Source organism: Epinephelus moara, chromosome 12, assembly GCF_006386435.1.
Source record: "Epinephelus moara isolate mb chromosome 12, YSFRI_EMoa_1.0, whole genome shotgun sequence".
Lineage (NCBI taxonomy): Eukaryota > Metazoa > Chordata > Actinopteri > Perciformes > Serranidae > Epinephelus > Epinephelus moara.
In genome coordinates this window covers 26,461,106-26,472,784 of record NC_065517.1, presented here as the reverse complement: position 1 = coordinate 26,472,784, position 11,679 = coordinate 26,461,106, and the positions used below count along the sequence as shown (strand labels likewise).

The window sequence follows — 11,679 nt, the reverse complement described above, 5'->3', positions numbered from 1 at the left end:
GTTCCCACTGAGTCATTCAGTTCTCAAGCTTGTACGGTAAAAATGAAATTCACATGAAAGTCGCCGGACCGTACTGATGACAAACTGAACTGTTCCCCTGAGCTCAGCATACTGTTGATGAAGTCAGCTTAGAGTGTACTTTGGAATATAAGGTGATGTCTTTTCATGAGTCAGTTAGTACACTTCCTGTACTTGTGCAACTGAACAGTGGAAGTGAGCTGATAGTGACACTGATTGTGCTGTTTGATTCCTGAATTGTGTCGGCCTCTCCACATCTAGTACAATCTCAAATGATGACGCAGTGAAATCAAATTGTTTAGGAGAAAACTACGAATGATACACGACAATTTATTATCATAGTTTATTTTTTTTCATCTTTTTCATATAGTTTCATATAAAAAAAGTGTCAGTAACTGACATCAGTCAGAAGTTTGAAAAAAAAACCTCCACTTCCTCTCAAACCACTTCCAAATGTACCATTCCTTTATCATCACCTTCCTCCTCCTCCTCACTCATTCGTCTGTCTGATTCTCTCAATCCACCCTCAGAAGAATGCAGTACTTTACTGGTTTTTAGTAAACAAAAAAACAAAACAGCAGAGGGTTCATACCTCTGTTCAAAATAAAAAAAAAAGCTGCTTTTGCACTGGTTAGACTTCCCCAGCAGGGAAATAAGCACAGCTACAACCTTTTGCGTTCGACAGCTGATCGACCGCAGTCGGCCTGTGTGAGCCCGCCGGGTCCCCCACAATGGGAACGCGGCGGCCCGGAAAGAGTCTCTGCTCACCAAAGAGCACTTCTTATAGAGAAAACAGAAGAGGTATTCATTTACTGGTAAATTCACAATCCAAAGCTTCGAAAGTGTTAGGATGACCAGGCAGCTGGGATAAGCGGAAGACAAGATAAGGTATGGTTAGGGCAACCGGAAGCAAATCCCTCCTGGAAAACCTGGTTTCTAACTTTCTTTTTGATTAGCTTTTTTTTTTTTAAATCTTATTTTTTTCTCCCCATTACCAGAAAAATAAAGACATCATCATCATCAACAACAACAAATGATAAACAGTTATCTCACAATAACAGAGCTACAGCAGAAGCAAGAAGTCTTTCCTTCAAAGTGCCTCGCTTTTTTTTTTGACACATGAAATTCAAAGACAAACTTTTCTCTCTCTCTCTCTCTCTCCATCATTTCTGTGAAACACACACATACACACATTCACACCTCAGTCATTATGAATACAGAACTCACCCACACATGTACAGTCAAACTCAAAAAGGGCTCAGACAGTGTTCTTTGAGTTTCTTTTCACTCCTCTCTGGTTTTCACACACTCCTTGGATTAGCTTACATTGACATTTGAGATTTGGGGGGAGGAAGGACAGGAGGAAGGGGTCGGGGGTAATGCAGTGGATTTCTAATGGATAGGGGGATTAGGGGATATAATGGGGTTGGGGGTGATTTGGGGATCAATATGACCCCGCTGAATACAACATGGGAGCAGCAGCATCAGCACGTATGCACACTGTGCTGGATAGTTCAGGCACACGTTACAAAAAGAAAATTGCCCAAAGTTAATGCTTCCATCTCCAGTTACCACTAATAGCAACCACATCGACAACATCCCTTGATACAAAATGAAATAAAAAGATATTAAAGAAACTAAACAAATATAACAGTGACGACAGAATCAAAGTTTCTGGCTGCACAGCTTTCTGGGGATTTTCTGTGGGGCTTCAATCTACCAGGAGACACAAGAGATTGGCAACAGGCAGGTGCTGCATGCTGGAATACTGAAGCATCGTCCTGGATGAGCCCAGTATCAGCGCTCAGGCCCGGCACAAACTCCCCCCAGCAGAGCAGGAGTTTGCTCCAGGCTGCCCTCTCTTGGTCAGGTTTGGCACCGCAGGCAACACAAGCTGAGTCTGTGTGTATCCACTTTGAGTTTGAGATGACTTTCTTCAACAGTTTTTTTTTCTTGCTTTCATTTTGTTCTGATCCTCTTCTCAACATCCATCCAACAAGCACTGTCACAACCCAGGGCTTCTCACGTCTCTTCCACATTTTTGTTGAACCCCCCCCCCCACCCCCCCCTGTGATTTTTTTTTTCTTGAAGTGTCCCATAACGAGCAACAACAATGACAGTAAAAAGACAACGATAAAAACGCCAAAAGCACTTCATGTCATGTAGCGGGTGATCGCTCTCAGAGCGTATAACAGTTCTGCCTGCATTCGCGCTTCCATAAGAAGCAGATTAACGTGGACCTGCGGGAGAAAACAGAGAGAAGAGACAGCTGTTAGACACTGTACATTCATCCACCAATAGAGTGCTGCAGGGATGATGTGACTGTAGGCTGACGAGGAAGTTAGCATTGCCCTGGTTCCCTTGTCAAAAAGCCAATGAGATTTTTCCAATGGATTTTGGAAATTAACTCTGTTGTGTGGTCTCATTTAGCCACATGACATGTAAAGGCTTCAACATTTACAAGTGGGATTATTCAGTGACAAATTTTATGTCAAAGAACAAAACATGAAAATATCTTAACACTGTTACCTACAGACCTTATTTCAGGAATCTGACCAAAAATCCATTCAAAAAATCTCATTGATTTTGAGAAAAGGAAACCGGGACAAATGCTGACTCATTTCCTGATAAAACAGCTGGTACATATCAGGCCATGAGTAATCAGGATCTCACCTTCTCGGAGTGCTGAAACTGCCTCCAGAAACTCTCATACATTCGTTTGGTGGTCTTCTCAGGACTACACACCATAGTCTTGATATAGATCTTAAAGCTGCGGTCCAGAAGCTGGTTTATCTCTCCGTAATCGTAGTCATCATACCTAAAGAGCACAGAGAAACACAGTGTGAGGCGACAGAGCTCAACAGCACACATTCAAAAAAGTAAAGGTTACATCATACAACAAAGTTTCCTCAGTGTATCCAGCGACTGACCTGATGCCAAACATGCAGTGGATGTAGTTCCAGATGGCCCTGCGCAGCATGCTGGTGTCCACATCCTTGTGTGTTGCCATGGTGTTGTAGGTCAGATTGTAGGCCATCTGGAACTTCTCGTCCAGCATCTGACCAACATCAGGGTACAGTCTGTTGACCAGGGAGAAGCCATGGTCCTCCCAGCTGTAGTCCTGGAGAACAGAGAGATGAGAGGTAAGTAACAGGAACATCTTTTCAGATTAGTGTCCTCGATGTTCAGACTGTAGTGGATCTCTACCTGCACTCTGAATGTGGGCACATGTTCCCCCCTCCTGGAGAAGTCCTTGTAGCCATAGCTGGGGTCCTCGAAGTGTCGGGAGATGTCCCTGGAGGGGACGCCTTCCTCGTCCTCTGCTGTGACCACCAGCATGCTCTCTGTCTTCTCCCTCTCAAAGCGAGTCGCCATCTCCTCCTGGCTAGCCTCCTCATCGTCGCGGCACTCCTGCAGCTGCTTCATGCGCTCCATCAGCACCTCCACCTCGCCACACATCTCCTATGAAGGGCAAGAGAGCACGCCTGTGGTTAGGAAAGAGTCCTACAAGAAGTATCTTCACACAGCTGCTGCAAACGTCTTAGTATCTACAAATACAACAACACCCGCTGCCTGGATTTAAGTTTCACACACTAGTGAGAAGACCCTCACATGCTCTTTCTTACTACACACACACCATCCGTCACCACTCACCTGGTTGCCGAGTGGATCGTCGTGGTGAATAGCATGACCGTTGCCATTGGCAATGTCACAGACGCAGTACTGGCTGAGGGAGGGGGGTCTGAAAGTGTGCCCACCGTCGCAGTGGATCTCGGGCGTGATGCCGCAGCCAAAGGTGAAGGAGGCGAGGGAGTGGTAGTGTGTGAGGAGGACCACGGCATGGATCAGCTCCGCAAGGGACCAGCTGTGCTCCTCTGCCTTCAGAAGGCGCTGGAAAAAATAAAAGGAAAAATAAAGTGAGCACTGGCAACTGGAGCCAAATAATGACTTCAATATCACTGACCTTTGAGGAAGTGGGAAAATATGTCTTCACCCTTCCAAACCAATTTATTGTCTCTTCATTTTCCAGCCTCACCCCCTCCATCCCTCTGATCCCTCTGTCACTATACCTCTGCTGCTACAACTCCCAAACACTTCCAAGTTATACAGCTGCAGCTATACTCTAGCCTCCACCCATGATCTCAGCCCGTTACGCAACACTCCTCATGTCCACATCCACCCTCCAGACCGTGCCCGTCCTCTCACCTCGATGTGTTCCTTGGTGAGAAGCCAAGGTCGGTGGGCCAGGATTTTGTTGAGCTCTCCGAGCTGCTGCAACTTCTGCGGGGCTTCGTCCAGGCCGTTCAGCCACTTGGGATCGCCCCCAACCTGGAGGAAGTCGTTCACGTGGAGGTTGACCAAGTAGGAACACTGGTGTCTAGCTGCCGCCTGCAGGATCAGGATTGACCACAAGATGTTTAACCACCTGACACAAACAGTTAACTGAGGCGTTGATTTGACATCAGAGGACAAACATGACTGTACCATGATGCCGATGTAGTGTCGGTAGTGCAAAGACAGGGGTCCATCCATCTGCAGCAGGTAGTGCTGCGTCCGGAGAAAGCTCTCCAGGTACTGCGGGTGGAAGCCCATCACCAGAGAAATGTTGTCGAGACGACCGAGGGCTGCAAACGCATCCTCAAATATCGACTGTGTCCTGGCGTCCACTTTACTGACTTGAAGAATCTAACAGAAAAAACAGCAATACTTAAGCTTCTTGCATTTAGATTTGTACCAAAGTTAAAAGCTTCTGGTGAGAATGACTGTCTGTACCTCTTTTTCTGGGATAAATCTGCTTGGTCCGTTTCCTAAGGGTCTTGGGATCCTTACTCCCAAGTCCTGCAAGACAAGAAAAAGGAGAAAAACATGCTTTGAATACCACAGGAAAGCAGAGGAGTTTGCCTGCGATCATCACTTCTCATTTTTACAGTCACTGTATTGCTTCACCCAAAGTGAGAAATCAGAGCTGTTAGTTTAATACTAGTAAACATGTCGGATCCTTACTGGTTTAAATGGAAAAATTGAATTAATTATTTAAATAAATGGGATTTAATGTTTAATGGTAGAAGCGACATGTAATTCACAGCTGTCACAATGAGCTGAAAATCATGATTTAACACTTTATAATAGATGAAAAGTCTGAACACAAAATTATAACCCAATAAAAACCCTCTTCATTGCCTCTATTATGTCCTGTAACTTTCCGCTGCTTGTCGAGACATGTCTCCTAGCGGACACCGTCCCGCAGCGCACAATGAGGCAGATGAATATGAACGGGATGAATGAATGACCAGCCAAATGCGTTTAATTCAGAAATGACACTGGCTGAAAAACAACCCTTGAAACCTGACATGCACGCGACTTCTTCATCTGAACTGAAATCAGCGAAGACAATAAACCCAGAGAGGATTTATTGACCGAGGACCACAAACTCTTCGTAAACAGGCTGCACAAAGACTGCACTGCAGCTTGTTTGTTCAGAGGAAGGAAAAAACAACGTCGCTTGAAATTATATTGTGACACAATATTTTAAATAATCCAGATGTTAGAATGATGCAACTAAAGAAGCAGAGCGTTTTTGAATGGTGTTATTCGCTCCAGAAGCCTTTCTCCTTACCTTTTTGCTGAGCCGTTCACAATGGGTACATATCTTTAACAGGTCTGACACTGCAAAAGAATTATTTTCCACGGTTTCTGCCGGTGTGACCGCGTGCCTCATCGCGTGTCCTCGCTGCACTTTGATTATTTGAAGAGAATACGGTTTTAAACACCGTATTCCGGATGGCTGTTTCCTCCTCTCTTTGTTCCTTGAGGCACTGGGCAAAGTGCTCGGCAGTCAGCTGTTGCAGCCCTACAGCAGAATACCGTCCTCAACTGCTCATACATTCGGTAAATAAGTCGAGGCTCGTGCGATTGACGTGCGCGGCGGCCAATCGGGTGGCGAAAACAGCCTCGGCGCGGCCAATGGCAGCGGGGAGGAGAAAAAGAGGGCGGAGCGAAGCGTTGAGGAGAAAGAGGGGGGGGTCCTAAACGTGAGCAGAGAGAGAACAATCCCCCCTTCTCTAAGAAAACATCATCACTTCTCTCTCCTTCTTTTGTTCCCTGCTGCCATTGATCATGATTGAATTCACTGTGAAGCAGTTACACTCTGTGGGCTAAATAATGGAGGCAATCAATTCAAGGTGATTGCATGCTTGATTTTTCCTCTCTGATCAATTAATCAATAAATAATCAAGGTATGGAGAAAACACCCTGCAGGACTGCTAGAAACAGTTTTCTGCCAAACACAGATATCATGTTTGTGGTATCTCTGTGTGTTGATCTGTGTTATGTGCATTCAATGAAAACAACTAGCCAGCTCCAGCATGCAGCCCAAGTCCCCCTATTGGCTTCTTGCTGCACCAGGGGGGTAAACCAAGCCCCCACCTGTCCTTGGTGAGCAGCAGAAGAAGGTAGAGAGTTCTGCCGTGCAAAGATCAGCATCAGCACGCAGCGAGATGGATGGCTGCAGGACCTGCTGCTGCTGCAACAACAACAGCCCTTCAGTTAGTGGTTTCGCACCACAGCCTATCAGACCACAGATAATGCAATCCACCTATCAGCCCCTAGCTGAAGGACTCCTTTAAAAGCTAGGAGGAAGCAGAGACAAGGAAAGGCAGCTCTTATGGCTTTGTTTATCCCAGCCTGACAATAACACGTTCACTAGAAACAGTGTATAACTGGTTTATCACATCGGAGTGGTTAGAAAGTCAATAATTACTCAGAGCGATATCAGATGGGATCTGTCGAAAACAACACTGTGAACCACACATTTTATATTACAGTGTAAGATCCACCTTGCTTCACACAAACAGGTCTGAATGTGGAAACGACTGGCACACTTGTCTTTGAAAGTTCCTGGTAAACAACAGATAAATTTCATCTCAAAGCACATGCGAGTCAAGTGTTGTTTCCACTGCGGATTGCCAGCGACCACATTACAAAAGCATCCACATATTGGGCAGTGTGCACATCTGTGCGTCATGTTTCTGTGTGAGATTTCTAAATAACATGTTTCCCAAGCATAACAAAATACACTTTTCAGAGGTTTCACAAAGACTCGTTTCATTGGAAGAAAACTACACAATGGTTTGGCTTGTTTGGAAGAAGTCATACATTTTGTGAGATACTATGTTTCAGTTCATCCTTTGGGCAACGACCCTGGCTACATAAGTGTTTGGGATAATGGTGAAGAGATACACAATAAAACAAACAAGTTAAATTTGGAAACTGTGAGGAGATGGTGAGTGAAAGACAAGAAAAGGCACGTCTGCCCTGTGCACTCTGATCAAGAGCTTGCCAGGCCAGTTTGGCAACCGGCTGCAAGTCCCCAGCACTGACAGTTAGATAGCACAGTATTCAGCAGGTTCATTGTGTGGATCGAGCCAACTGCCCCCAGCACCCCCCCCCACCCTCCCTGGTTCCTCTCCTGATGCCACAGGGTGGGGTGCGGGGCAGTGGTAAACATGTTCCCAGGGCTGGAGTCAGCACTCCCAGGGCTGCTGGGAGCCCCATGGCTCAGCAAAGCTGCAGAAGAGGCTGGTCAGCGTTAGGGCTTACGACACACCAAACCTTTTCACATAAAAGCGCTTAGGCTCGGGGGGTCCGGCCTCGCGGACGGGGCCAAACACTATTGTCAGAGTGCACGCACTGACTCCTCTGTAGGCTTTACTGTACTAACATCAGGAGTATCTGTGTGTGTGCAGTGATCCAGGCATATCTGCTCCTTCCAACATCAAGGCTGTTATTACTCCTCCTGTTCACCGTCTTTGGTCCAAATGATAAAACCCTGCATGTTTGCAGTTGGTACTCACAGATGAATTATGCAAACCAGAGCGTGTAAACAAGTTACACAGAATTATAAGAAGCATGTGTAATGACAGACTCAAAACACTTAACATCCGTATAATATTATATATGTTTTGGAATGATTTGGAAAGCTCCAGACAAGGCTCATAAGTGACTTGAGTTCAGGTGTTTTTGTCCTACCCATAGAAATAAAACAAGTGGAGAGGACTTTGAACTGTTTTCCATGGTCATTTGACTAGTGCAAAAGAAAATAGTGATTGTTAGTTGTTATGGTGACATCACACGTCAGTCGGGCCATGAGGAGTGTCACACTCACTAGTCTGATAATTCCGTTTTGGCCTATTTTTACACAGATCTTTCTTATTACATCTAAAAATACAACTGTGCACTAATCCAAGTTTCTGTCTTTCACAGAACAAAGACTAACATTATCTTAATTGCCTTGTTCACTCATTGTAAAACACAAACTCCACAGAAACAAAATAGAACTAAAAAAAGTCTTGTTTGCCATCTAATTAGTTAGTCCAACAACTATCAGCTCATCAACCCTTTTTTATATCAAGTTAGATGTAAAAAAATATGCTGCCTCTACATGCCGTTATGCTCACAGTCTTTCTAACGATATGTAAAATAACTTTAAGTTGCTGACTGGTTCTCACTCTTTCTTGGTTAGCATTGTCGCCTCACAGCAAGAGGGTTCCTGGTTCAAACCTGGGGTGGGGAGCCCTTTTGTGCGGAGTTTGCATGTTCTCCAGGTACTCCGGCTTCCTCCCACAGTCAAAAGACATGCAGGTTAATTGGTGACTCTAAATTCCCCGTAGGTGTGAATGTGAGTGTGAATGGTTGTCTGTCTCTATGTGTCAGCCCTGTGATAGTCTGGTGACCTGTCCAGGGTGTACCCTGCCTCTCACCCAGTGTCAGCTGGGATAGGGGTTGCAGGGAGCTGAGGTCTAACAGGATAAGCTATTACGGAAAATGACTGAATGAATGAATGAATGAATGAATGAATGAATGAATGAATGAATGAATGCAAAAACTCACCTCAGTGAGTTTGCAACTTGAAGTGGTACACATAAAAATGGAGGCCGCTCAAACTGTCCTGCTACGCTGATTTGAATGGGAATGTCCATTCTACTGTCATTTTATTTCTGTGGTTGAACTCGTCTGCACACTTGAATATTGTCTATGGCATACACAGTCTAAGAAAACATGACTTCACACTTCAGTACATTGTGCCTGACTTGTCACCTGTAACACTTTGTGGTGTCCTCTGAGGCTGGTTGAGAACACGGTGTGACATGTGAAAACCACACTGCAGGTGTCTCACTGGAGTCTGGAGACCTACATCTTTAGGCGTCTCAGTTATTTGATGTCTCCTACAGTGATGTTCTTAAACGCCTGATCGCTATAAACACAGTAAGGAAATTATCTGAACCACTCCAGACATGCTTTTTATGATCATGTTTCCATGAATGAGCTTGTAAACACTTTGTTACTTGTTTGTTGTTTACAAGATAACACAGTGGCTGAAAGTCTCATTAGCTGCTGTGAGGGATAAACCAGTGACCTTTTAGCTACAGGATTGGCCACTAAGCCACCGTGACACCCTGGATCTGTAACAGTGTGAGCATATGTGTGTGTGAGTGTGTGTGTATGATGGGCGTTTGCAGCACAGGGGTTAGGACAACATAGGAAAGATTAGTTATACTGAAGGTTCCTGGAAACAACAGGAATCACCTCAGATTTGTTTTAACAGTGTGTCTATCATCAGATAGTGATCTGTTGGAGGAAAAGCCTGAACAATGGATACATTTCCACTTGTCTTAAACAAATACTAATCATAAAAAACATTCCCATTAAGAGTAATAGCCAGGAATATTATTTAGATCAAAGGTTATTTATATAAACACTTTAATGTCAATTATAAGAAGCTGTTGTCTGCTCAGTTATGACTACTTTAACACCATTTTAACACAACTGAAGCATCTTTACACAAGAAATAGCACAAATTTAAAGCGAAATTAATGAGAAATAACCCACAGTTTCCTGTCTTTGTGACAGCTAGTACTATTCTTACACTACATTTTAACTTTAACCATTATCCCATGTGCTCCACAGACGCTGGAGTTCAGAAAAAGTTACATCGGCTTGCTTTAATGCATGAACCAGTGGACACAGAAACTTAATGCACATGAGAGCACCAGCTTGTACACATTTCATGGAGGAAGAAGCAGATGCTGACAATTTAGAAACTGTGTATTCTGCCACATTTTGGTGGAAAACAAAATATGATTGCATATTGTGCTCCAGGAGTGAACTTTTTTCCCCCCACTTATTAGAATTTATGAATCCATTTTGTCAACCTTAAAGGCACAGTTTGGATGGATTTTTTTAAGTAGGGTTGTATGAGATATGGTCGAGGTCAGCTCACTCACTTTTAAGAAGCAGGCAGGAGTACCACCACAGGAGCTATGCAACACACTGCTTAAAAAGATCAATATTGCTTTAAGTGTACACCATATTTAGAATATTTTCACCACTTTGCCTTGTTGTTAGACAGCTCTTTCCGATGGAGAACTGCACTAAAAGTTTAACTGACCCATGCTCTCTTTAAAGCCAGACTCCAGTGACAAAAACAGTAATTTTACCTCACTGAACACAGGAGCTGCTGGTCTGCTGCTGCCTCGATCAGGTAGTTTGTTTGTGATATTGTGTGACTTTGGTGAATCTAAACTAACCCTTTAAAACCACCAAAGTCACACAATAACACAAACAAACTAACTGATCGAGGCAGGGGTAGACCAGCAACTCTTGTGTTCAGCAAGGTAAAATGACTGCTTTTGTTAATGGCGTCTGGCTTCAGTTCTCCATCTGAATGGGCTGTCTAATAACAAACTAAGGCAGTGAAAATATTCTACATAAAGCATAAACTTAAACTGTTACTGATCTTTTTTTAGGTAAGATTTGTTTTAGGTGGTTAAAACACATTTTGCAGCAGTATGTTGCTTAACTCCCGTTGGGGTACTTCTGCCTACTTGTCTAAACTGGGAGTGTGCCAATAGAAATCGGCTGTAGCTAATTACAGTAGACCCTTTCTACACTGCCTGTTCAAGGAGGGAATGTTGTGCCGTTATTTAGCCTCAACGTTTTGTGTAAAAGACACAAATGCGGAATTGGGGGAAAGAGTTGTCTCATCTTTAAGCCATCAGTGGAAGTAGTAACAGCACCAAATCAACATCTGTTTAAAAGGGACAGGCAACAGGACAAGAACATGGGCGGGACAGGAGTGAGGTTTTGATGACATATTATATCTGTGACCCACTGCCAGGAGATCTAAAAAGCAGCTAGCAGCAGTTAGCAGCTAACTCAAAGAAGATCAGCACACAAAAATGTCTGCAAATTGGGTAAACAGTGAGGTTCAGGTGCTCCTTACCCTCCAAGCAGAGGACGAGATCATATAACATGGACTGTAAATGAGTGTTATTGCCATGTTATGCAATTCTTATTGTTTAGATAGCGCTGACCAACTTGTATGCTGTATGTCACACTAGAAACCAACATTGTTATGTTATACGTCAAAGCCTTCTACTTGTGGAAGGACACCATGCTATCTAAAATCACACACTGGGGCAGCATTATGCCAGCGTTGTTTGATTCTGTAAACAAGCAGAGTAATCAAGGGTCTTTGTTGCAGCAGTATCACAGGATCTATATGTAAAATGGGCTGGTGATTATGAGTAAGTACCTCATACAACCCCCACTTCAAAAAATCAGAACTATCCCTTTAAATCCAAGCTCCCTATGGTTCAAACT

General features: G+C 44.0%; 1 protein-coding gene across 2 annotated transcripts in view; it reads right to left on the bottom strand.

The window, feature by feature from the left end:
- Positions 1–347: 347 nt before the first annotated feature.
- The window catches only part of sesn1 (sestrin 1), a 73,142-nt gene continuing 61,810 nt past the window's right edge, over positions 348–11,679 (bottom strand). The window contains exons 1-9 of one of the 2 annotated variants that reach the window (XM_050057861.1): positions 5,636–5,891; positions 4,792–4,857; positions 4,504–4,704; positions 4,225–4,407; positions 3,673–3,909; positions 3,226–3,480; positions 2,949–3,139; positions 2,692–2,836; positions 348–2,258 (exon numbers count right to left, since the gene is read on the bottom strand). In XM_050057861.1, coding sequence (XP_049913818.1) covers positions 2,172–2,258; positions 2,692–2,836; positions 2,949–3,139; positions 3,226–3,480; positions 3,673–3,909; positions 4,225–4,407; positions 4,504–4,704; positions 4,792–4,857; positions 5,636–5,737 — 1,467 coding nt within the window. In that variant the 5' untranslated portion in view covers positions 5,738–5,891 and the 3' untranslated portion in view covers positions 348–2,171. Of the gene's footprint in view, positions 2,259–2,691; positions 2,837–2,948; positions 3,140–3,225; positions 3,481–3,672; positions 3,910–4,224; positions 4,408–4,503; positions 4,705–4,791; positions 4,858–5,635; positions 5,892–11,679 lie in introns of those variants that run through there. The other variant, XM_050057860.1, reaches the window with a different exon arrangement.